At 35.3% G+C, this 27,891-nt stretch overlaps 1 protein-coding gene across 5 annotated transcripts in view; it reads right to left on the bottom strand.

Moving 5' to 3' along the window:
- Positions 1 to 27,891, bottom strand: part of ZFPM2 (zinc finger protein, FOG family member 2) — a 457,064-nt gene that overhangs the window by 317,466 nt on the left and 111,707 nt on the right. For 4 of the 5 annotated variants that reach the window (XM_077846930.1, XM_077846931.1, XM_077846934.1 and 1 more), the window contains one exon: positions 20,855 to 20,956. The exons of the other annotated variant lie outside the window; for it this stretch is intronic. In XM_077846930.1, the coding sequence (XP_077703056.1) occupies positions 20,855 to 20,956 (102 nt within the window). The remainder of the gene's footprint in view (positions 1 to 20,854; positions 20,957 to 27,891) is intronic. 5 annotated transcript variants of the gene reach the window in all.

The raw sequence follows: 27,891 nt of genomic DNA, 5'->3' as shown, positions 1-27,891 counted from the left end.
TAATAAAATAAAGCGAGAAAAGTTTTAAAACCCTGAGGTTGGGAAAGTGGCCAAATTACCTCTTCCTTCCAGGAAACCATATGGTCCTTCAGAGATTAGGTGTATTACTTTTGCAACCACTAAAATCAACATTGTTTAAAAAATGTCTTGATATATTTGATGGTGATTAAATGGACTGTAAACAATTCACAGTGGAGTGCAAGATCCATGAGGCTAGCAACTGCTTCTGTTTTGTTGACCACACTACTCTTACTGCTCAGAAGGAATTCGCATCATAGAGACAGAAATTCAGTAAATATTTACTAACCCACTAGGCTGAACATTTTTTTTTAACAGTTTTTAAAAGCCAGTGAGAACCAGGAGTCTTTGACTGGAATATTAATAAAGAGAACAACATAATCCAATCATTGATGGATTATGTGCCAGGCAGATACAAATCATGCTAGCTATTATTTAAGCTGTGCTTTGAGTATCATCGGTATCATGATCCCCATTTGCTAGTGAGGAAACTGAGGATAGCGACACGAAGTAACTTAGTGATAATCACTCTTGTTCCAAGATTCTTATTTTTCACACTGGTAAAAGAGTTGAAGGATGAGAGATATATTTAGGAATCATCAGGCTGAAGGTCAGAGTGCTCTGCCCAAACTTCCCTTTCACTTGGTCTTCAATAGTAAAGGTGCTGGACAGTCCCTACTGCAGTCCTCCATCCCCCCACACTTGCATTGTGGCTGGGAAGAAAGGCAGGATTTTACCCGACCTTGTTTATATTTTAACTTTTTTTTTTTTAAGATTTTATTTATTTATTCATGGGAGAGAGGCAGAGACACAGGCAGAGGGAGAAGCAGGATCACCTTGGGAGCCTGATATGGGACTCTATCCTCGGGCCCCAGGATCACACCCTGAGCTGAAGGTAGACACCCAAGCACTGAGCCACCCAGGCGTCCCTCACCTGACCATGTTTAATGCTTACAACACATCTATGAGGTTGACGCCATTTCCAGGAGGAAACTAAAATTCAGAGCTGGTAAGGAAATTTCCAAAGTCATTCATTCAGCTAATAAGTAATAGAACACGGAACCAAGATTTGAATCAAGTTTTGTATGAGTAAATGTTCTAAGCGTTTCTTTATCCAGAATTATAATTTCAGAATTTTTGTTTGATGCTGAAATCATCAATAGCCATGTGGTCTCCTGCCTTTGAGAACAAAAAAAAAAAACATCCTTGAAAGAAGAATATAAAGCAATTTTAAAAATAATTTCACTTGGCATTTACTATTAAGCATGCAATTATATGTGGGGTAAAATAATATCACTTTAAACAACAACACAAAAATTAGAGTTACAATTTAGAGTAAGGACATTTCAGTATGGGTGACCTGGGCAGATGATGTATTCTTTCCATGTTTTATAAATCTTCTATGGTGTAGAAAAGCCTATGAAAATAATAATGAGAAAAGGATTTTGTGTACATGTAAATAGCAAGGCACAACGAAAAGATACAGAAATAAAGTAACCAAATTACTCAGTGGCTCAATATATCTAAGACCAGCTTTAGAACATTACTGACATCCAACATAAAAATGTGTGGGAAACTATAAAATTGACTAATAATTAGCTGATAGCTTGTAGAAATTGTCTTAATTTATATTTTTATTGTTGTTTTAAACAGTTTTGAGAATATTCAATAAGTATTCATTAAAAGGGTTTAATCTTATAATTTTTTATATTTTCTCCAATACCACATGAATATGATTTTAAAATAATGCTTTATAGATAAGAAATGATGTTTTCCACAGATGAGAAAAGATGTTACAGCTAACACATCTGTACTCCCATAAAAATAGAAATTACTTTGGCAAAGAAAATGCATTCATATTAAAATATTAAAAATTAAATGTAATGTCATAAAACCTCTACCTAAGAAAAGCCATGAAGTTAAACCATTCATCACACATATCTAATGAGGCATTGTCATTAATATTGGTTATTTCTTACAAAAGAAGACATACAGCAGAAAGTCTTGTCTCACAAAATACCCTCACCTGAATGTTAAGGCAAATGCACTTGACTTAGAAAACTTATTAAATTATTCTAATAAAAATATTCAGATTTTGTCTATCTATCCAAAAGCATTTTCCCTTAAAAAGTTATCACAACTTCTTAAGCAATGCATAAATATTTATTATCCAATATTTGGATCAATATTTTATCTTCTAACGTATAGGTTTTTAAAATTCAAAATGAGATGGCTAGCTCCATCCTACACATCCTAAATCTTAAAACTGTCATTTCAGTAGGAATGTCATGTGCCTTACCAAAGCATCTATTTTAATCTTCCCCAAGTGAAATCCAGCCACAATATCCAGTGTCACAAAAAAGCATTTGTAAATATTTGGCTTTTCAACTACATAATTTAACTTGTTATGTCAACTACATAGTTCAACTAGGTATGTCAAATATATATATTTTAAATGGATACTATAAAAATTAGAACTATAATTTTTATAAATATAGCTTTAGTATTTGTTGGTTTTGCATTTTTTGTGACTTACAAATACTAAATAATTTTTTAAATGATTTTCTTTATTTATTCATGAGAGACACAGAGAGAGGCAGAGACACAGGCAAAGGGAGAAAGAAGCAGGCTCCCTCTAGGGAGCCTGATGCGGAACTCGATCCCAGGACTCCACGTTCAGGATCTGAGCCAAAGGCCAACTTTCAACCGCTGAGCCACCCAGGCACCCCCCCTGTAATTTTATTTTTTGAAAAGTAATTAAAGATGCATCTGTAAGATATAGAAACTATGCTTCCCTCTTTCCTTTATCATATAATATATAGATATAGATGTAGATATATAGTTCTACATTAAATTTGTCCAAAACACTGTGACAGGTTAATTTAATTTTCCCATTTTTAAATTAATTTCAACTGCTTTAAAATTCTATATTTTATAACAGCTTGGAGACATTACAAAATCAAACAAATCCACAAGTATGGATGTAGCCTCACTTTTTCTTTCCCCTTGATAGTGAAAATATTTTTTTATCCTTTTGCAGATAAATGTATCTTCCAGAAACAAGTTTCTTTTCAGGTAGCCTTACCTACACTTGATTTCACTCTGGTATATGTGATGAAAGTAAAATTTTCCTCAAAGAGAAAAATAAACAATGGCAAGTAATTCAAATATAGAATTTCCCAATGATATCTGTGATATGGTTGAGTAAATCTCTTTTCTCCACCCTCCAAAAGAAAGGGTTAATTACATACTTTTGTGCATTTTCAACCAAATTACAAACAGCACCAAAAGTCTCTTTTAATATCAAGTTCCAGAGGAAGAAACTCCCTTACAGGATCCCTCCTTCATCATTACTCCCCCACAACTGGTGTCCTCCATAGAGTTGGAACTTCTATAGATCACAGATACAGTTTACTCAGGATGACCAATCTCTGAGGCAGGTTTTTTTTCCCCCCTTCAAGATACTTCGTGCTAACAGCTTGAGGGCGTTCAATCAGCACTGCTTTGATCTCGGCTGGAACTATAATTATTTAACATTGTTACATGGATTTCTATAATCCACCCCACCATTAAATCCCTTTTACGCCCTCATCTTCTGAGGCCTAATCTGCATCTGTGGACTTAGTTTGTCTTCTCCGCTGGTCTCCTTAGGAGCCTGCATTCTCCAACATTCCCACTGAAGGTTTTTTCTCTCTTTTCCCCTCTAATGAAATCATTTTCTTACAAATATAAAACGGCAAAAATGTCTTCTGCATTTGGTCTATTTTTAAGAGCTCCCTATTGAATACCAGTATCATCCACCATTCACTGCAAATTTTATTTTTTTCCAGTTCTATGGAATTCATTTACTCAGTGGAGGTTTTATTAAAATAATGATAAGCATATATTTGATTTTTAAAGGAATTTTTGTAAAAGCATACACAATAGAAAATAGCCAATGCTGTGGCTTTTTGAAAACACAGGAGGAAGGATTTAGTAACATTTTCCTCCTTCTTATTTCATCTTCAGAGAGTGAACTGAGTAGTTCAGGATGCACCATAAAATGGAAAGATATAAAACCAATGGAGAATACAGATCTCATGAGAACAATTCAGTAAGAACGTCTGAGCTAGTCTGCAAAGGTAAGTCCCAAGAAAAAAAGGAGAAAAGGAAAGAGAGAAAGGAAGGCAATTTTGAAAAAAATGTTAAGACCCTCCAAAAACTAGAGAACAGTACAGAGAAGACAGCCCAGGGGAGAAGTGGGGATTTGGGGTCCTTTTTCCAGCAAATATCTTAGACTCCCAGTTTGGATGGCCATGTAATTATATTATCCCTCCCTCTCTATTGGTTTCTTGTCCATATTTTCTTCTATCTACCTTAATAATGCATTCTGTCATTTTATATTTTATGTTTTTTATAAGTCATCCCAAGTCCTTCATGGAATGAGACTGGAGAAAGGCCCAAATAACTTTTTTAAAAACCAAAAATGGTTTAGCACTTCACATTCAGCTGAAAGTTATATTCTAATCAAGGATGTTGAATTCTACAAAGGACCCTGGTTTTCTAAACAAAATACATACAAAATGACTCAGGATTTCTCTGGCCATTCAAAACTTAAGGAAATCTTTTTGTTTTTAAAGATTTTTATTTATTTGACAGGGAGACAGCACACAACCAGGTGTGGCAGACAGAGGGAGAAGAGAATCAGGCTCCCTCCTGGACAAAGAGCCAGGTGCAGGGCTTGATCCCAGGACCTTGAGATCATAACCTGAATCAAAGACAGATGCTTAACCAACTGAGCCACCCAGGGGCCCCTGAAAAGTTAAGGAAATCTAATGGAGAAAAACAAACAAGGTTGAAGCAAGATTTAAGACAGAAGAAAATGTGGCTACAAAATAATGATGATGATGATAATGTCATGTTGCTATCACTTAGTACTTTGTGCCCGACACCTTTCTCGGTGCTTCATTCACGTAACACTCTCCAAACTCTGTGAAGCAGGTATACAGCACTCCCATTCTACAGATAATAAAGGCAAGGGGCACTACGATGATTCGGGGCAAGTCATCTGTCCAAATTTGCTGAGCTGTTTAGCTGTTAAAGCCAAATTCAAAAGCAGCTTTCATCACAGGTTGTGTCTCCATTACTCTAATCACCCCATAAGCTTGACTTTACTAGCAACCGGAGACTGGATTAGCTACCTAACTACTCTAAGAGTTAACATCTTCACCTATAAAATAGGGATAACCTATGAGGCATGTGGAAAGAATTGAAGGAGGTACTAAAAAAAAAAAAATTACTCCTATAATGCCCAGGAAAAAAGAGTGTCCTGTAAGGGGGTGTTTCCAGCATTACCGATTGCCACTCTTATTGGGAATCCTGGCTGAGTCACTTCTCACCTACATTACCAAGTTTTTAAGCCTCAGTTTCCTCAACAGGAAAACAAAGCATAGTGAGTAGAGTCAGGATGCCCAATGCACAGTGGCTGTTAGGATTATTATACGTTTTCCAGGACAAAGCCAGATAAATGATGAAATTACACATAGCAACCAAAAGGCAAAACCTTAGAATTCACACACCAAAAAATATTACAGTATAAATAAAACTTAATAAAAGATTTTAATGAAAAATAAAGGATATTTTCCTCGTTTGTAGTTTAGCAAAGGAAAAAGACAGACCTCCCCCTTTCCCCCAGTTATGTGAAATGATATCAAAATATGGTAGCAGCTACAGGTGCCATCATCATGAAGACATTGAAAACTAGAGAAAATGATGTGGTGATGAGCACAGTCTCTGGAGTCAAGCTGCTTAATCCAATTAATTTCAATTTCATGATTGCTTTGTGACCTTGGATGAGGTACTGAATATTCCTGTGCCTCAGTTTATTAGTTGTCGTGACCGAAAATTATGAGAATGTGTTTGCTTTTATGATCTTGATGCTTATCACAGTAACTGGCAAATAGTAAACTCTTAATAAATATCAGGCATTAGAGATATAAATGCAAAGGAGAAAGCTAAAAAGTTTAGAGGAGAGGAAAAACATTGCCCAGGACATAGTTTTATGACTTCAACATTAATTCTGGACATAGTTTTAATTTTTATTATTTTAAGACAAGAACACTCAGAAAAATAAATGCTTTAGGTCATTTTATTTTCTGATTTTACCCTTATCAGTACTTTAAATTTATGTTTTAGGATTTCTTAAGATGAATGTCAATGAGCCAAACAGAGCAAATGTCTTAAATTATATAAATTTAATAATATTAAATGCCCAAAGGGAATCAGAAGTATTATTAATTTCACGTGCTTTCAAACCATTGAGGTATTTCATGCATTTCTGTAACAGTCATATGTAATACCATCTTCATTTTACTTTATTAAAATGTGATAACTATTTTTTTCATTTTATTATGTTTACCCATAAAAGTAAAAAAAAAAAAAAATTTAAAGATCCAGAAAACTCAATTAACTAACAACCTCTTCCTTTATTTTAAAATGTGCTAAAATATTCTACTATATATTAATCATTAATTATTAGCATGAAATGCTAGCCTTAAGTTATATGAGTTCTTAAAATAATTCACTTCCATTTTCCAGACAGAAAAGCCTATTTCATAGGAAATTAATTTTGTCATATAATTGTAATTAAGACTTTTAATGAATGATTTGTGCTTTTCAAAAATATCTACTTGTTCTTTAAAATCAAACAATTTTTCCTATAATTCACACTAATATGTCAAAAATTGTGAATAAAAGGTGCATTATGTGGGGCTGAATGCTTAAAATCTCATATTTATCTTCAAATGTAATATAAAATGTGAAGATAATTATTAAATTTAATGACTTAAAATGGTTAAAATATTTTTTCATAATGAATAAAATATTTTATTTAGCCTTACAGAATAAAAGTAAAGGTTTATTTTGTCCACGTAACCACTAAGACTCTTATATCGTTCAAAAAAACTGTTGTTGTATGTATGCATGTGTGTGTACACGTGTAAGCGCAAGTTTGTGTGTTTGAGTATATTCACGTGTGTGTGTGTGGCAAAGGATCAGAGCAGAGACTCTAGAATCAAGCGGTTTCTGGCTTGCTCCCCAACATTACTTCCAGATCACTGCTTTCCCATGCTTGGGGTTTGAGAGAAGAAACCGTCCTTCCACTGTCACCACTTACAACCCATTTTCACAAGGAACACGAATACTTATTAACAATGCCAACAACTTTTATTTTACCAAAGTTTCTACTGTGTTGTTTTTTTAACTTAAATTCAGTTAATTAACATATAATGTATTATTGGTTTCAGAGGCAGAAGTCAGTGATTCATCAGTCTTATATAATATGCAGTGCTTATTACAACATGTGCCCTCCTTAATGCCCATCACCCAGCTCCCCTGTCCCCTCACCCTCTCTTCCATCCAGTGACCCTCAGTTTGTTTCCTATGATTAAGAGTCTATTACGGTTTGTCTCCCTCTCTAAGTTCATCTTATTTTATTTTTCCTCTCTTCCCCTATGATCTTCTGTTTTGTTTCTTAAGATCCACATATGAGTGAGATCATATGATAATATCTTATAATTTGCAACGAATGTGGATGGGACTAGAGGGTACTATACTAGGCGAAATAGAGAAAGACAATGGTCTACTATGTTCTGATCTGAACAACAGGCTATTGCCTCGATAGCTAACTTTAGACAGGTCTCAGTCCTACCACAATTCACCCTCCGCATTAATGCCAAGTTACCTGGAATGGTGGAATGTCTTTTCCCCTCTTTTTTTCCATATGTTAAATGTCTCTATGCTTACAAAGTAAAGAGGCCTTAACTAGCCTCCCAAAGCAGAGACAGGTGTCTTTTTTTCTGGGCTCCCTTAATATTCTTTAGTGACTTATATTATTCTCATTTATCAGCTTGTGGTAAAATTTGTTAGCAAGAAGTTAAGCTTCTCTGTCTTGAGACGTTTCTCTTTGTACCTCCTCCCCAATTCTCCAGGTATCCTCATGAGCCAGCCTCACTGCAAAATTCCACGCTGATCAGTTAGGCCACTGAAGCCCCTGTTTTGTTCTTGATTGCTTGGTGTCATTACTGAAAACCATTCCTGCACAGTACCGTGGATTCTCCTTCCCTCCCAAGGTAATAACCAAATGGGTTCAGCTCTTATACAACCTGCCATGGTGTCCCCCTTAGGCCCCAGGATTCAGTTCACTTCATTCACACTCACATCTCAGATCAGCCATTCTTCCCCAGAGCAGGACCCTAGGACACATTAGCTGGTCACACAAGGGGTTCCAGATTTAGGAACAAAGGGAAAAAAGAAATATCCCTCTTAAAACCTAAGGTCCTACTGTTGAGCCCTGGCTTTTCTTGTTTTCCAGAAATCTGTCCTTGGTGTCCTTTCCGTGCCAGCTGACTTTGGATAAAACCACCCAGTCTAACCTGTTATGGATTGAATGTGTCCTTCCCAAGATTATAGGCTAAAGCTCTAACTCCCAATGTGACTGTATTTAGAGATAGGGCCTTTACAGAGATAATAAGGTTTTAAATAAGGCCATAAGGCTGGAGCCCTAATACAATAGTACTGATGTCCATATAAGAAGAGACATCAGGAGTATGCAAGCACAGAGGTAAAGCCCTGTGAGGACACAGTAAAGAGGTGGCCATCTAATCTACAAGCCAAGAAGAGAAGTCTCACCAGAAACCAACCCTGTGGGCACTCTGATCTTGGACTTCCAGTCTGCAGAACTGTGAAAAAAAAAATAAATGTCTATTGTTTAAGCCATCCGATTTGTGGTATTCTGTATTTGGCAGCCAGAGCAGACTAACACACACCTCAAACTGAGGAAGAAGCAATGGAGTCTGGTTGATTGCCACACAGAAAGCAATACATATGCAAATCAGTCCTCCATCCTCTCCCACCCAGCTCCCTCTAGAGCAGGCATATTTCTAAGACATGGGTGTTTTTGGCCAAGTGACAAAGAGCTCCCACACCCAATGTGAAAGAGCCTAGCTCTTATTTGCCTGATATTTACATAATTAAGAAGGCTCACTCAAGTGACTTCTTTTACACTGAGAAAGCAATTTTAAGAAAACTTAACTCTGTCCAGCTACAGAATTAAGAATGGCAGGCATACCTTTTTAAAAATTTTACTTCATTTATCACCTTATCTAACCACTACTGCAATCGTCACATTACAATAATTATTGTTTATATATTCAACATCCTTCTTTTATTAAATTTTTAGGGTAGTGAAAAATATCCTTGACTGAAAAAGATGGTAATCTTCTTGGAGAAACATCCAATTTAAAAGAAAAAAATGGGTAGGGGAAACTGAAAGGGCAAACACTCTGATGAGAGAAAATGTTTTCTTCTTTCCTCTTTTCTTTTGGCTTGCTTGTATTGCCTTTATATAGAAAATGTAATTGAAATACCATAAAATTAAATAATGCATTGTTTATTAAAAACATTGAAAATAAGTGCTGTCAATCTCAGATATTCAGTCACTTTGATATTCCTTGCCTGACTTACATTCTACTTAATTCTGTAAGATATGCCATGTTACTATCCCTATTAGAATGGGCTTGTGCATTTGTTCTTTTTATATTTACATTAACACAGTATTCAAAAATGCAATGATCTTGATTATTTCATATTATTTATATTCATATAAGTAGTATGTATTTAATAAATAATAAGATCCCTAACTTTTCATTATATTCAATTATTTCAATAAGGCAATGGGAGGGAAAATCCAAAGAATTTGTTCAAATTCCATTCAATCAGGAAAGCCTGTGACTGTTTTTACACAGTGTCAGTTGAAATGAATGTTATGCTTCTAGTTCCCTCAAGGGATTCTGCCCTGAAAACTCAAAAAAAAAAAACAAAAAAACAAAAAAAACCCTTTGATTCTCTGTGTATTTACCCAAATATAAACTTACGTTTAGCACCCAATATTTTCTTTTCATTGCTTCCCTGCATATGACAATTGACAATGTATTCAATAAGAAAGCATTTTTTAAAACACGCAGCACTTTGCAATTTTCTTTTATGTTTCCCTAAATTAAGGACCACAGAAGTTCTGCCAAGAAGGACTCTGCTGTTTGCAAAAGCTCAGACTCTCCCTCTTGAGCCTTCCTGTCTTCTTCCCCCCAAAACTCTCCCAAGAACCTCCAATATTCAACCCCGTTTCCAAACAGGCAGGATCAGTTAGGCCACTAGAGGCTCTACTTTGCTGTTACATTTCCAGGCCGTGGCTTAACTTGCAATAAGGTTTCTTGATGGTTTCCCTGCTGACCTTTTACCAAACTCTTTCACTGTTGCTTTTTTTAAAAGTTCAAGGATATAACAGATCTTCACAAGGTATTGTCTTGTCTAAGTGTGGATTCCCATCTGTGACTTGAAGAGACTATAGCTTCTGTTGTCTTTCAGAGGGCCCCTCCATTCCCCAGAATGATAGGAAAGATCACGCCTTGTAACGTAGCAATGGCTGGGTAGGGTAGGGCTAACAGAGCCCGCAGCTTCTAGACAGGCAAAATGGCAGCAAGCTTATGACGATGCTAAGGAATTATATGTTGCAGAAGACTAAACACTTTCTTTGTATGAATAACAACTTAGAGTGTCTCTAATATGAAGTTATCACTGCTCCTGGGGTCTCCTGAAGGGATCATGTTTATATGTGTTACTCATCAGCACGATACTTCACCACCAGCACCAGCAACCCTCTCCTTCTCCCTCTGTGTGAAAGCTAATCCGCTGACCACCTCCCCACCACCTCCCCCATCTTGCAGGAGAGGTCCTTCTTCTCTCTTTGCTACCACTGTTCACTTGTGAGTGCCTCTGCAATGGAATCCACAGTGATGTATTTGAATTATGTCTTATGTTGTGTACTGTGAGCTTTCAGAAGGCAGCCTGAACCCAAGTGATCTTTTTATCTCTAGTCTGACACACAGTGATTTTTTCAATAAATGTTTGAACTCATTAAATTAATTAATTAAATGCAGTCTTGTGTAGGGGAAGAAGTACAAGATGTGGCAAGCTAATGCAAGTTATATTTATGAGCGATATGTTGCAAGCTCCACATGTCAATCTTAGAAGCAAGTGTAGGAGTTTATTATGAAGGCATACAGAATAATTCCCAAGGTCCAAATGTGCTCCTGATTAAAATGACAACAAAAAATAACAATAATAAAATATTAGCTGTTGTCAGTGTGGATACTGGAAAGAATGGAAAGCATTCTCTAATTCATATCAAATTTATAGTACATCATGATATATTATCAAATTTAACAGATCAATTACATTAAAAGTGATAACCATCAAAAAAAAAAAAAAACCCAAAACTATTTGATAAACTCAAGTCATCAGGGGATAAAAGTTGAAATGATAAAATTTAAAAGAAATGACAAAAATGTGTATTCTAAAGCCTGAAGATATGGTAGGGGCAAACAACAAAAAATAACTTTAAAATAATCTGTAAGTTAATGGATGGTGGATTCAGAATAGTTTAATACAAGAATATAAATTTCTCCAAAGGCATATTCCTAAATTCTAAAGTTTGCAAAACTCTTAGGTAGAAATAAGAGGTAAATGATAATAATTTTATCAGTAAACAGATTCAAAGTAACTCCCCAAAAATATCTTTACCAAGAACATTCAAGAATAATTGTGTACAATAGTTGACTCAATTTGCTTGCCTTTCCCTCCTACTACAACCTACCACAGCCTGGTTTCTGCTTCCAGAGCTCCACTAAAATAGTTGTAGTTAAATCACCAATATCTGCATGGCATTAAATTCAAGCAGAGTCTTGAAATCCCCATTTGATCTCTTGGCAGCAGTTAGCCCAGGCATGACTCGGTCCTTCTTAAAAACGATTACATTCTCCTGGTTTTCTCCATCTTATCTGGCTACTCCTTATCAGTCTCCTTTGATGACACTTCTTTTTCTATCCTCCAGCAAGAGATAGGAGTTCTTCAAGCTTCATGTCCAAGTCTTCTTATATATATTCCCATCCCAGGCAATTTCATAACATCCATGAATTCCACTGTCATGCATATATTGCTAAATCTCTAATTTCTATCTCTAGAGAAGACCTCTCTCCAAGCTCCTGGACTATATAACCAACATTCTATTCAACAGCTCCACTTGGATGTCTCAAGAAAACTGCAAACGACATATTAAAAATGCATGCCTTTCCCTCAGGCTTCCTTACTTCAGTGAATGGCAACAAATACTCAAAGTTGAGCAAGCCACTTGCAAGCACATCCTCAAATATAACCAGTGCTCTCTACAAACCACTTTCATCTCTTGATAAGACTTGCTTTTTATTGACCTTCTTCTATCCATTCTCCACAGAGCAGTCAGAGCAGTTTATTTAATGCAAATAGGAACATGTGGCTTATATGTATAACATGTTTTCACATTGATCTTGAAGTTAAATCCAATAATAGTATTGTGGACTACAAAGCCCTGAATCACTGAGTCTTGCCTACTTTACTAGCCTCATCTTACAGCACTCTTTCTACTCTTTATTATTCTGAAATAATGAGAAAGAATCAAGCATATATCTTCCCTTTAAGAATAGTATTTAGTGTAATAGTAGATGATGGAAATTTTTTCAGAAGACAATAATACCAGTTAATAATATAGAAGGGATGATTGCACAATCCTTAATGATATATGAAGTCTGGCCACAATCATTAGTGAAAAGGTAAATGGGAAACTTCATAATGGATGGATCAGGCTGGAAACACATGAACTCCCTGGTACATTGTAATATAATTACAAGTGGGACATCTCATCTTTATGGAATATCTTTTTTTAAAAAAAGATTTATTTATTTATCCATGAGAGACACAGATAGAAAGAGAAGCAGAGACACAGGCAGAGGGAATAGCAGGCTTCCCACAGGGAGCCCAATGCGGGACTCGATCCTGGATCCCATGAGCCGAAGGCAGACGCTCAACCGCTGAGTCACCCAGGCACCTCTTTATGGAATATCTACTGATATGAACCAAAGAAAGCACCCAGCAATGTGTATGTAGTATTATTACCTATATTATTGAATCTAAATGTATTCAAGAATCTAGATTTAACTACCAATTTACAAGAAATATGGGGGGATAGAAGGATGGTTGGTTGAGCATCTGACTCTTGGTTTTAGCTCAGGTCATGACCTCAGGGTCCTAAGATTGAGCCCTGTGTCAGGCTCAAGGATGGAGTCTGCTTGTGATTCTCTCCTTTCCCCTCTGCTCCTCTCCCCCTGCTCTCTCTCTCTCAAATATTTTTTTTAAATTTAAAATTAAAAAAATATTTATTTTAAAATTTTTCATTTTAAAAATTAAAAAAAATATGGGAGATGTTACACAACATTAGGATTTAATCTACCTAATATAGAATGTAAACAACACTCCAGGATAAATACACTGGTTTCTCTAATAAATAAGTGGGAGAAAGGAGTTGAGGCAGGATTCAAAAGACTTGAGAATCGTATCAATCAATATGTGGACCTCCTTCAATTTCGGATTTGAAAAAAAACAAACATAAAGACACTTTTTGAGATAACTGGGAAATTTGAAGATGAATTGAGCTTCAGATAATATTAAGAATTATATTTTATGTGGTACAATGCTATTGTTCGTGGTTATGTTTGAAACAAAAGTCTTTATTTATTAGAGAGCCATACCAAAGCACTTAAGGGTGAAATGGCATAACTTCTGCAATTTGCTTTAAAATACAAAAAAAAAAAAAAAAAAAAAAAAGGATAGATAGATAGTTACATAAAAGGAAATTGATAAAACAAACTTGGCAAGAAGTTGATAATGTTTGAAGCTGGGCGATAGATATTCAAGGACTCATCATACACTCCCCTCTTATTTTATGTATATTTGAAACTTTGCATGTTAAAATATAAAAATTAAAAATAAAAAAAAACAATTTAAAATATTTGTTCCTTAGATAAGTCATTACTGACTCCCACCCCCTCATAACATGGTTTATGGTCTCATTTATGTTTCTTCTGTAGAACAGCTATCACATATACAGTAAGCACTCAAAAAAAATCATTATTATTACTATTTGCAGTTTCCAAGACTGCATAAACTCTCTGAGGTAGCGACCACCCTGGCTTATTTACTGCTACATGTCCTTGAGTCTGGCACAGAGCATTGCATACATTTGATATTCAATATACAGTTGAATAAATAAATGTTTACCTAACTAACCAATTTATTTCATTTTTGTGTACTCAATCAATACTACCTTTATAAAGAGTCTTCTAGCAATCTAGTTCTAAGTTTGCGGCCCATTTATTACAAGTGTATGTGTCTGTATGCACTTCTTTTATTTTCCATATTTTTAAACTACTTCTAATGCATGCCCCTGTGTTGGGCTTTACTTCATCTGAGCCCAATTAAGTCCTCTTCTGACCCAGATAAAATAAAAACAAATAATTACAAGACTTAGTTGTTTTTTTTTTTTTTCTTTCAACTTTCCAGATATGAGAGCCAATCACATTTTTAGGTATTTTTTTCAAGGCAAAATGCTGAGTCAAGAAAAACAACTGATGCTAAAAATCCTTGTGCCAAAATAAATATTTAATGCATGCATTTTAATGAAGGAGGTTATAAAAGGGGTAGCAAAGGTTTATCTTATATGTCAATTCTTACCAACAGGTAGTATCTTCCTGAAGTGCTTTGTGGAGGAGAATTCTAAGCTGAATTTTAGCTCAGCAGGAAAAAGCATAATATAAGTCCCATTATTAACACAACTGAGGGTGAGTACCTAATCAAAGTGGGCAAACTGTGAAACAGCAATACAAGATTTATGTTTTAACTTATAATATACAAAAGCATGTTTAATAATAAAACTTGTGATATAGACCTTTTATTCCTGTAGGTTCCACTGACTGGTGTTCCACTAATATCAAAAACACTCAAATGCTTCATCTACAATTTCTAGTTTGTTTCAGTAGCACAGAGTGAGAATGTAAAACCACAGAATTGAAGGCGATTGGACTAAGAATATATTTTATGCAGGACTTATAACTCAAAGATGTATCTTTCCTAACAATAATCGTAAGTACTTTGCCTCCAAACTACTTTTTTTTTTTTTTTTTGGTTGGGTTTATGTGTGCCCTAATTCTACATGAGAGTGAAAACTGGAGTAAAAAAATAAGATAAAAGGAACTTTTTTACTGAGTTTATGTGGCATTCTGTTCTACAAAGAGTAAGGCTTTCATCTTTTAATCCGATATCCACTTAACTACATTACAGAAGATTTATTTTGACCTCCTCTTGTTTCATAAGGGGCTCAAAAGTCTGTAGCAATTTTTGACACTTTGCTATACTGTTTTTCTGACACCCCCATACATACACGCATGCACACACACACACACACACACACACACACCCCTCCCTGCCTCATTTTCATATGGACACAAAGCATTGGGATAAAATGATGGTTCATTATAGTGGTACAGAGCTCTTATCTTCATCCGGCAAGAGTCATTTCCTTCCAAAGATTGAAATGCAAATGTGAAAATTAATGATAACTGCATTATCTGATAGCAGAGATAATACCAATTCACTGTCAGAGTAATACACAGTCATTCTACGATTTCCTCCGCTTCTCACAATATTCTTCTTACTGTCAGACTATATCTATGGTTAACTATGTTTCATAGGTTTCTGTTAATTTACTTCAAATGGCATTTCCCAGATCTTATATCTACCACATTTTCCCAATCAAAAAGGAAACGAAATCAGAACTGTAATCTCCAAGCCCTTCTTTGGACTAGTAAAGAGGGGGGAAAAAAAAAACCCTGTATCATTAGTGTGCACTTCTATCTCCTAGTGGTCTGCCAGCTACCATTCTACTTTATGCGAAATACTCCCATCTTCTCAGTTTGGGGCGCAAATCAGAGCCAACCCCATCATCTGTGTGTATCCTTAATGTGGAACAGCAAGTGAATGGGCAACTTATTTGTAGATTTTGAGATCAATTTTTAGTGCAGATGCAACAAGTACACACATTTGTTTATATGCGAAGCATTAACTGAGAATCTATTTACATTACAATTTCTTTAACTGAACCCTGTTTTAAGTCCAGTTGAATAGAATACAGTTATTGTAGTTACACGGTGATTTTACATAGCAACATTATTTTGCAAAGTTAATTCACTACACAGATGTTAAATGAGGGCTTAACATCTGTAAGGCACTGTCATGGTTAGTAGGGCACAATTGCTGACATGATTCTAAAAGTAGTATTAAAAGCTATTTATTGAGCACAACAATGAAGCTCCCAACTCCATGTTTTACACAGAAAAATCTCATTAATGAAGTAGTGATTATTATTAGCCCCATTTTATAAACAAAGAAACTGAGGCCTCAGAGTTATTAACTTACTCAAAGTCACACTTCATAAGTGGCAGGGCCAAGATACAAATGGAAAAAATATCTGTGGTCTTTGCAACTCATTATACTGCTCCAAAATAATTTACCTCTGACAGAAACTTGGATTTCCATTTAACAATCTAGAAAAGAGTCATGCTGTTCTGGAATGTATAATACAAAAGTAATTCCAAATTTTATTCTAGTAATTTATCAAGTCATCAATACAAGGTGTGCTTTTCTACTTTTCATTATTGAAACACCACAAGTGCTTAACATGTAAATATGAAAACAAAAGTGCATGCTTATCTTGATAAGTCCGTGAGAAAGAATCTAAGTAACTACTTGCTCAAAATTTTCTATCTGTGCATATATTTGTATTAATACATGTTACTTGAGGGTATATGTACTCATTTGCACAATTTGAATAATGTGATATATTCATTTACTAAAGCTCTTGGAAATTTCAATTATTGTGGCTGTAATCCTAATGGTAAGACTTAGGTATGTTCAATATTAAACAAGAGAAATCAGATTATTTATTATTATTATTTCCAAGTACACAAAGGAGTAACCATGTTTTTAATAACAGAAGCTAGAGTTGGTACTCTTAGAGTTGATGTAAGATGTGACTTTTAAGGTGCTCATTTCATAAAGGTAGATATAGTGATTTGTCTGAATTCTCTCCCCTGAGTCTCCTTTTACATACAAATACATAAATCAGTACTCAGGGCTTTGGCCATGGATTGTGGTTCTAAGGATTTCTTAAGCAAGAGAGCCAGAGATGCAAACACTGTTTTCAAAATGAGGTCAGCATTCTGTTGGCTGGTATGAGAGGTTCTAGGACAAGCAGACACTGTTAACATCTGGGGAATCCAAAGCTCTCCCAAGCTGTCTGCTACTTTCTATACACTGTTCAAATTTCATCCACACAACAAAGTTTCAAAGTAGTTACTATTCTTCCCATTCTAAAGATAAGCAAACTGAGGGCTTGGCTGTTGAATACCCTTGAGATCACAAGACTGTGACTATTAAGTATCAGTGTGTGAATTCAAACACAGATCTAACTCTAAAATTTGTTCTGTTTCTTCTGTACGTTAGAGCATTCTTTCCTTTCAGGTTTTCATGCTTAACTATTGATTGCATTGGTGGCAATACATGAATAATTTAAAAGATCAAAGAAGAGAAATGGCACCAAAAAGAAAGTATGGATAGCATCATGCTACACCTTTGGGCTTTTGCCTATACTTTTCACAAGTGTTAGTGCAATAAATAATTATTGAATAATTAAGTGTATAAGATTATTGGTAAACTGAAGTCTTTTTTTTTTTTTTTAAGATTTTATTTATTCATGAAAGACACACAGAGAGAGAGGCAGAGACACGGGCAGAGGGAGAAGCAGGCTCCATGCAGGGAGCCTGATGTGGGACTCGATCCTAGGGACTCGATCACACCCTGGGCTGAAGGGAGGCTAAACCACTGAGCCACCCGGGCTGCCCAAACTGAAGTCTTTATGAGGGTGATAAAAGAAAAGAAGAGGCATTTACTTTAAACAGAGACAGAAATGAACTATAGGCAAATGCAGAGGAAGAGAGAGTAGATTTCAAACAGCATATCACTTAGATTCCAAGCAAGGTAATATCAGGGTAATTTTTTTAAGAGTGAGAAAGAAAAGCGAAACTTGAAAACAATGATGTGAAATACCAAATAATGAGATAATGACTTTTACATTGGCCTCCACTCTCTTAGCATAGTGTGGGTCTAGCTCTCCTTTCAAACAGTGAAAGATTCCTAAGAAGTTGAAGAATATTTAAATAAAAGTCACAAATATTTAAACATTTAAAAATTTCACCATAGAAATGTTTGCAAATGTAAGATAATTTTTCTCAAGATTGTTTAGGTTCTGTGTAATCATAAGAGTTAACAAAAGTGTGAGCAATTGCTAAATGTACCTTTTAGTTGGATAACAAATAAGGGGGGGGGAATGGCGCTGGGGGATTTACATTTGATAAAAATAGAACACTTCAAACAAGAGTTGATTCATTACTGAATTGAGCCATCAAGAATGGTTGTGGAGTCATCTTCAATCAAACTCTTTCAAAATAAGATAAATCCTGATCCATCTTAAATGATGCCAGTTCTATGCCTCAAATTCTCTAGATAATTTCTTGGGTTTTATATTCTGTTCTATTTTATTTAGAGAAAGCTATCTATCTTAGGGTGGCTCTCAGGACTGGGTGGAGGGACTTTAAAATTATGAGAACCTTAAAATCACACCTGGCTCACAACCTCATGTCTTAACCAAACATTTGTGGTTAAATTCAAAACTCGATGCTTAGTATTTTAAAAGTTGTATCAGATATATTACTGGGCTTAAAAAATACTGAGCATTTTAAACGGGTCTGTTTTGAGGCTTAACCATTCCAAAGCTATAAGAATTATGACAAAAATTGAGGTAAAATATTTATATAATGGCTATTTATTCAATAGCAAAGATAAAAAAAAAATACCCTCTAAATTTTGTCCCAACTGAAAGAAAGTAATGAAATTTCTACCTTAAAAAATAAATATCCAACAGATATTCTTTTGTTATGAATCAACCCCATTAATTTGGGGGGGTTCAAAATCATAAAAACCCCTCTTATTGTAACATATCTGTAGGGAAAAACATGTTATCTATTTTACAATGTACAAAAAAAGAACTTTCTTATAGGCACACCTGCTCAGAGACATACACTCTTCCTTTAAAGTTTTTACATATTCCCATGTTCCACAGAAAAGAGCATAAACATTTTCATGAAAACAACTAAATAAAAATTTCATTAAATCAGATACACAAAATAAATTTAACTTAACAGTGAAAAATCTCATCCTGAATGACCCATCATTCTTTACCTTACTCCTTTCTCTGTCACTCTCACTTTCTGTAACTTAATAGTGCATGTTTCTTCCTGGAATATCTTCCTGCAAAGGGGGGGCATTGGTTGTGCGCTACATGTTTAATAAGTTACCAGCTCCTGAATTTGCTTACTTACTCCCAAGTCACAGGGAATACCATGGGTCCCAGCCCTGAGGAAAGAAGAAAACCTGCCCCTGCCAAGTTTGCTCTATTGAAAGAGCAGCAAGAATGCACACTTTGCAAGTAGGCATATCCAAAAGGCCATCTAATCTAATTTTAAATGTAAAAACTCTTCTAAGTAGCATATACATACTTAATTCCATGAATAAAGAACTATACAGTGTATGTTCATCCACCCTTTTTAAATTAAATGTAATCTACAGGAAAAAAATAAAGTTTTCCAAAGACTTTTTTTTTTTTTTAAATCAAAGGAGTTCTTTCCTACATTGAAAAGACAGAAGCATTATGCGATAAGCATTATGCGATAAGCATTATGTCAGATGTCTGCATCTTCTTTCTCTCAAAAGGTGGTATGATGGTATTTTAAATGTAACACATTTTGATCCAAAATCTTGTATAACCATTATGCTGTAGTATACAAAATACAAATATTTGTGTGTATCATGAATAACATTAAAAATGACATCATAATAATCAGCTATACTGCATCTTCATTTTTGTTTGCATTATATTTTCCAGCTGCTGGTTTCAGAAAATTACCACTGGAGTTCCTCTCTTCTTCACGCACAGCAGAGAGCAATTTGCAAAGTCATGCAAGGGTGAAAATGTGATTGAAATATAGGGATCTTTCTTAATGAAAAATGTTACTGCTTTAGAAATTATGGCTAAAACTATTTCAAAAACTCGTATCTTTAAGCCCTATGACATAATAGTCTCCATTTATAAATATACCATCAATTGTAAATTAGTTGGCACCAAATGTAAAGGTTTTTTTTTTTTATTGAGTTCTTATGAACTGTATATATTTACATAAAATTATATTGATGTTTTTGAGTATTTTGATCAATTTTTCTTTTTCTTGAAATGATTCACTCTCAGGATTATTAAAATCAAATTTAATTTTCATTCATAAAAATGAAAATGTTGCTAAAACCTTGAATCAGATGGGAGTATCTATTGGTATTGTCTAAACTTCTAAATACAAATTGAGAATAATCTATGATTTGCAACATGACTAAACTAAAAGTCTTTATAGTATTGTTACTTGTTTAAAGGTTTTTAAATTATTCCCAATTTGAATGGAGATACAGCATAAAAATTTCTGTTAAAGAAAAAGGCAAGTAGAATGAACTAATTTTTATATGACTATGAAGTAAAAAAAAAGGAGAAAAAAAATCTTCTTTAAATAATGATGTTTACTTAAATTTCCACCTTAAAAAAAAAAAATTTCCACCGTAACTGTATTACACACAGACACACAGACACACACACACACACACACACACACAGAGGAGCTGAGATTGTAAGAGTTTTAGAATCTAATTAAAATTTAAAGGAAAAAAAAGTGAATTTCTGACAGTAGCAACAGATGGTTGACTAAGTTTTCTGTCTTACCTGGACCATCCCAATCATCTGTCTCAACTCCAGGCTGGCCTGGCTTTTCTGACTGTGTGTCCCCATCTGATTCTGCTGTCTCCTGCACTCCTTCATCATCACCTGGAAAACACCAACACACAGAGAGAAAGGAAAATAATTAAAGCCCTCTATTTGACATTTAGATCCTGGTAGAGGGATGTCCTTAGCATATGTCTAAGTATACATTTGCTACACAGAGTTGTTATTATACAGATAAAATGCCCATGGTTTATTATTTTGCTATCTTCTGTGGCTTTATAATAAAGAAAATCAGCATTAATCATAAATAAATGAATAAAGTTAACTGCTGTAAGCAAAGACATTTCTGTAAAAATAATATTCAGTTATTAATATTATATATGGAAGAAAATGTTAAAGCAGTATGTAATTACTATACTACTCTCAATACAAAAACCTTAACTCTCATATTTCCAAATAGTGATTTTTACAAAGGTAAGATGCAGTAAAACAAAATCAGTTAAAGGCTTAGAATAAGACACATTTGTTTGTAGCTGAATTTAGATTATTTTGGAGATTCCCTCCCCCCCAGCTTCAAACTCATTAAAACCTGGTTGTATTTTTTAAATGGGTATAAAAAGGCCATCATTAAATAATCAGCATAGGAGATGAGCCAGTGACTCAAGTCTTCACAATGCAAGAATCTATAAAGCTATAATTGTTCTCCATGCCCCTCCCCCCCACCCAGAGAGAGAGAGAGAGAGAGAGAAAGAGAGAGAGCTTGTGGAGCATGAGGGGGCAGGGAGCAGAGGGAGAGAGGGTGGGAGAGAATCTTAAGCAGGCTACACACCCAGCAGGGAGGCTCATTGCAGGGCTAGATCTCAGGACCCTGCGATCATGACCCTGAGATCATGACCTGAGCTGAAATCAAGAGTTTGATGCTTAACTCATTGAGCTACCCAGGCACACATACTATAACTGTTCTTGATAAGTGTAGCTAGTTCATACAGTTTCATGTCTTCATTTCCACATAAGAAAAAAAATGTAATATATTTTGAACAAAAGTATAGTCATGGCAAAGGAAGACATATTAACAATGCAATTGCATTTCAAACATTAAAAGTCTAATTTATAAGTACCTTCACTTTAAGTGATAAAACTTAAAGTGATATAACTGCTTTATAGGAAAGTAATTCATGGTGACATGGTACACATAAATATATTACATGATATACCTACTATAAATGATAATAGAGATCAGGAAACAGTACAAGAAAATGTGATGTGAGAAATCAAAAGAATATGACAACTAAACTTTGAACCTAATAATGCCAAAATTTTTAAATAAAATTGCTTGCTCATCTTGTCTTTCTCTGAAGTATTCAATAACTATTTTCCACATAGTTGCTCAAATCTATACAAGTACTTAAATCTTTATATGATTATACAAAGAAATAAATGAATTCTTAGAATCTTCACAAGTAACCTAGAAATTACAAAATTTTCAGGAAACTATTATTATTACAATTGACATTAATGAGATGTTGATGATTTTTGAACATCCAAAAAATTATTATTTATTTATTTATTTATTTATTTATTTATTTTTTATTTATTAACAGAGAGAGAGAGAGAGAGCACGCGCACACACAAGTAGGAAGGCAGCAGCAGAAGGAGAAGCAGATTCCCTGCTGAGTCCCAAGACCTTGAGATCATGACCTAAGGTAAAGGCAAATGCTTAACCAACTGCACCAGTTAGGCATCCTGAATTTTGAATTTTAAACTCTATAAATTTTATATTCATTTCTATATATAGCTTCACAAAATGAATCATTGTAAAAAGTAAGATAAAGTTAGAGAGAATGCAGAAACCCAGGGACCACTCTGTTATCATAACTTCCATAACAGGATCATTGGCTCTGCTGGGTAACAAAGAATAAAACATAACCCCCTACCACCAAACCCCATATCTGGAATTGAAGGATCTTTGAAAGTTAAATTCTCTCTTCGTTTCAGGATGACCACAATGAATAGCAATGAAGTTATTTCCGTAAAATAATAGATACTGAAAATAAACCATGTTTAAGGAACTGTAATAGGTATAGTAGGATACATATGGAAAAATATAATATCTTTTTGGCAGTAGTACAAAATCCACTTAAGAGTGTAAGTTCACAAATAATGAGAGTGCAAGACAAGGTACAAGTCCCATAACAAGAGTATAAAAGGCTCAGTAGTAAGGTAAGAATTTTAATCTGTGTTCCTTTTTGTAGGTCACAGAGAGCAACATAGACACATCAACCACTTATCTTAGAAGATCAGTGGAAGAGTTCTGTTCTCACTTCTCAAACACAAAGAGGGATGGTTCTCAGCATTCACAGACAAGTAGGCTCCACTGCCTTTTAATATTTTCAAATACTGTGAACCCTGAACTAAGTGGGGCTCAGCCCAACCCTGCCTGCCCTGGCCCTTCTCTGGTGAGCCCCCTCCTACCCTTAAACTCAAAGACTAAGAGTTTAAAGCCTATTCACCAAGAAGTCTATGGCAACTGCTCTGGCTGGTCAGAGCCCAGGTTGTACCAGTTGTGTTTTTCTTGGTTTTTGTTTGTTTGTTTGTTTGTTTGTTTTTAAAGATTTTATTTATTTACTCATGAGAGACACAGAGAGAGAGAGAGAGAGAGAGGCAGAGACACAGGCAGAGGGAGAAGCAGGCTCCATGCAGGGAGCCTGATGTGGGACTTGATCCCGGGACCCCAGGATCATGCCCCAGGCCAAAGGCAGGCACCAAACTGCTGAGCCTCCCAGGGATCCCCATGTACCATTTGTAAAATACATTAAAAAGCATCCTTGCATATATGTAAGTATTGAACTAAGGCCATGCCGCTAGCAGACTGGCATAACCAGAATCGTAAAGTATTAGCTCTGGCAGAGAACTCTGATACTTTCTATAAGCTGGTTATTCTCTGCTTGCCCCTTCCTGCTGGCCTCCAGTGACTCTCCTTTATGTTCTGCTTTGTGTTCCGTGGAGGTGGAATTCTGTGGACCCCATCACTGGGGCTATCTTGTTCTCTGACTTCTAGTTGGGTTCAATCAATGGGAGGCACTGACAAGATCAGAGTATCAGAGGGCAGGAAGAGAAAAGACAGGTACATATCTCTCAATTCCATCCTCTTTGAGAGTCTCCAGTTGTGAGCAATGGCTCTACTGTACAGTTAGCACTCCCAGGAAGTGGCCCGTCTGTTTCTACCACACTCCCACATCACTATCACTTCCGATGACTCTTTAGATTGGGAAGACTAACAGCTTCCCAGTTTCCAGGCCCTGGGTGCTTCGCATCCCTTGCAGGTTTGGTTCCCTTAACCCTATCTACAGCTTGTACACTATCCCTTCACCAAATTCTCTTTAGTGAAACCCAGTGACCAAGTTATCAGTTTTCTTCTGGGACTCTTACTAAAGCCTCCATTTGGAGGCTTTCTTCCCAAGCTCCTTATATTGTGTTCATGGTTTTTGTCCAGTCATGGCTTATACAATAATTCGTAGTAAACTTTCTTTAAATGGACTCAGGTTTTATAACATATAGACATATTTTTCAAAACAAAAAACTTCTTATCACTACTAGAAAAGAAAAATCAGTATTAGATTCCCCTAATATAAGGTAATAATAAAAATAAATACAATAAAAATAAAGGTAACATGATTAACTTCTCGATAATGTGTCTACTTAGAGTCTGAGTCTCTGGTCTCATTTCCCTGTAATAGAAAGGAAAAGTAACAAGTTAAGCTATTTAAATACAATACTTGTATTTAATGCAAGTATTGAACTAAATACTTAGTTCAAGCATTTAGTTCAATACTCCATAGTAATACAAAAATGAAACATTCTCATTGATACACAACGAATATAAGAAACTTGAAAATTTTTCTCACCAACCGATTCAGGGCTACTTAATGCAATAATCAGTATAGCACTTTAATCTTCTTGAGTACCTCCAGGATACCTAACCCAATTCGGGGAAATACAACCTTTACAACACTTCATGTTTCATGGACACTGGAACCCACACTGGACTCTGCCACCTACTCGAGTGAGCTCTTGATTGCGTTTCCACTTCTGAGTGGAGGTTTAACTCAGGACAGTAATGCAGGAGCTGGCAAAGTAAAATGTTCTTCCCCAACAGTGAAGAGTAGAGAATGCAAACTATAATTTCAACAGCATCTATTTCTAAGTGCTTTTCTCATGTCTTCTGAATTTTGAAACAAGGAAATTTGAGCAACGGAGTTGGGAGGTGGGGACTCTGGAGATGATTTGACCCAGATTAGAGAAATTTACTGATTACAAAATCGATGCACAGACAGGATCAGTAACTTATGCATGATCTTACAGCTGCCATATTTGTTTCTGCATAAGCCACCTCCCCCGAACCTTCTCATGCCTGAGCAATAAGTGCTTCCCTGTCATTGCAGGGGTGACTGAAGCAGCTTTTGGTAGATGTCCTTTCCTCAATAAGCAGGAAGTAGGATTACAGGAGGCATGAAGGGGCATGAAGTCACCAAAAACAGCCATTTAAATTTAAGGCCATCCCAAAATAAGGAATGAAATTGAAGTCTCCTAATTGCCAGTCTAGCATGCTTTCCAGAACACCTTCTCTTGCCTCTGACACACCCCACCCCTACCAGCTCAGTATAGAACCAGGCACACCTGAAATAGCTGAATAATGCCAGAGCAACACATAATGAAGCAAACATGAGACATGCTATTAAAAATCATATACTCGGGATCCCTGGGTGGCGCAGCGGTTTGGCGCCTGCCTTTGGCCCAGGGCGCGATCCTGGAGACCGGGGATCGAATCCCACGTCGGGCTCCCGGTGCATGGAGCCTGCTTCTCCCTCTGCCTATGTCTCTGCCTCTCTCTCTCTCTCTCTCTCTGTGAGTATCATAAATCAATAAAAATTAAAAAAAAATCATATACTCAAGGGTTCACATAGTAAAATTCTGGATAGACCATTTGGAGAAGTTTTATATTCAGATACCAACTATACCACCGTGATGGCCACACAAAGGAGTAAATCTTTCTGAACTTTATTACATTTAAATTGTTAGAAACATGTGGTGCCATGCAAAATTTAATCAATCACTAACATTTACAATCCATATTTTTGAAGATACAATAAGATATATGGTTCTCTTTAGGACCACATGATCTAGTAAAGGAGCTAGGTAATATATATTAGAGAAGTGACCACTGATATAAACCCACAATCAATGTAGTCCATGAATAATTCCAAATGAAAACACATAAGATAAGACATGGACCATGGAGAACTTGGTATAATTAATTCCAGGGTTCTTCATATTGAAGGCTGTGAAAAGCATTAGGGGTATTTCAGTAGGAGGCTGATATGATCATACAACACAAATACAGTAACCAACATATATTTATTGAATTTCTACGAACACATTTTGTGACACATCTGGTCTTTTGCGTTCTCCCTTACTCATTCCATAACAACACTGACTCATGTCTCAGATATTCTTGCCCAAAATTTTTGCGAGACTATAGTTAAGCCTACTTTGAAACATTTTATTAGGCAGATTACATATTTGGAGGAAACAGTAAGGAGGAATATACTGGGAAACAGGTATGTTTGGAAGACTATATTACAGAGTAATCACAATAATCACAAAAATTGGATGTTGAAAGAATTCAGTTGAATCTATAAATGTTCATCTTTATTGAACAGAGATGATATAAACCATTCTTTATTAATACATTCAAATAATTTTGAATTCCAGGCACTGTGCTGAGCATTAAGAACACAAAACAAAGATGATTCCTCTTCTCATATAACTTATAGACTAGAACAGAGACAAATTAATAGATTGCGATCTCATGTGGCCAATGCTTTGATGGGTGTAGTCCAGCATGTGACAGGAGACCACAGGCATGACACCTAACCCAGACTTGGTGCAGTAGAAGTTTCCTGGAGGAAAGAACCAATAAAATTTCTGAAGTTTTGGAGGCATGATCTTAGATAAAACTGAATTCTGTAGGTTTAATGCCCTGTGGTTCCACGATTGAAAAACATTTCTCAGATTAAAAATGAAAGCCATTTCCCAAAAAAATTCTGTATAAAAAAACATGACAGTGATTAAGTTCTGCACAGGAAAAGTGGTGCTGAAACTAAAGACATTTCAATGATGCAAGAGTAGAATCCATATAAAGTTTTAAGATGCTAGCAGAAATAGTTTGAGAAATGCTACTGCTATATGATAGTTAAATGAATCAAGTTCTTTTATTCAGTCAAGGCTACATTTACCCCGGATCAATCTCATCTAGTATCTACTAGGAAAAGAAAATAGCAGGATGACTACAAATCTCAGCAGACCCTTGATGCACACAGAAATTTGGTAAATCGCTCAAAATGAAAATATTATAACTCAGCCTATTAGGGGCTTGATTGAACTAGTAATTTCATATAATAAAATACTTTCATTAAATGTCACTTAACTGCCAAAATGGAACTATAGAGCTCAGATTTCAACTTGCACCAACATCTGGAGCAATACTCAGTATTGATAATCCTGATTCATGGAACAATTTGCTCTAATTTGTTTCATTATGCAGCACATATAATTAGAACTACAGAAAATAAATATTGCAGAGTATTTAGTTAAAGAAACACTGTAAAGATGGTTGATTGTATACAATTAACAGCTCAAAAGAAATTACATTTTGCAACTGTTTTAAGCTATTGTAAAACTGGGTAAATGTGCAGCATATATCACATTAATAAAAATAAATCTAAGGCAGAAGAATAGTTTTAAGCACTGGATTGATTATTTAATTGTGTTTTCTTAAAGAAAAAAATGCAAAAAAGGAAAAGATTAAAAACGTAAGACTATCATATGAAGTGATACTCTTAGGTGCAGAAAACTAAATGGGTTGGAATTAAATTTATATTCATCTCAATAGCAACTATGTGCCACATACTAAAATCATAAAGATGAATAAGGCAGAGAACCTGTCCTCAGCTTGGATTCTTTATTAAACCTAAACA

Source organism: Canis aureus, chromosome 14 (assembly GCF_053574225.1).
Source record: "Canis aureus isolate CA01 chromosome 14, VMU_Caureus_v.1.0, whole genome shotgun sequence".
NCBI lineage: Eukaryota > Metazoa > Chordata > Mammalia > Carnivora > Canidae > Canis > Canis aureus.
This window is presented reverse-complemented; position numbering and strand designations above follow the sequence as displayed.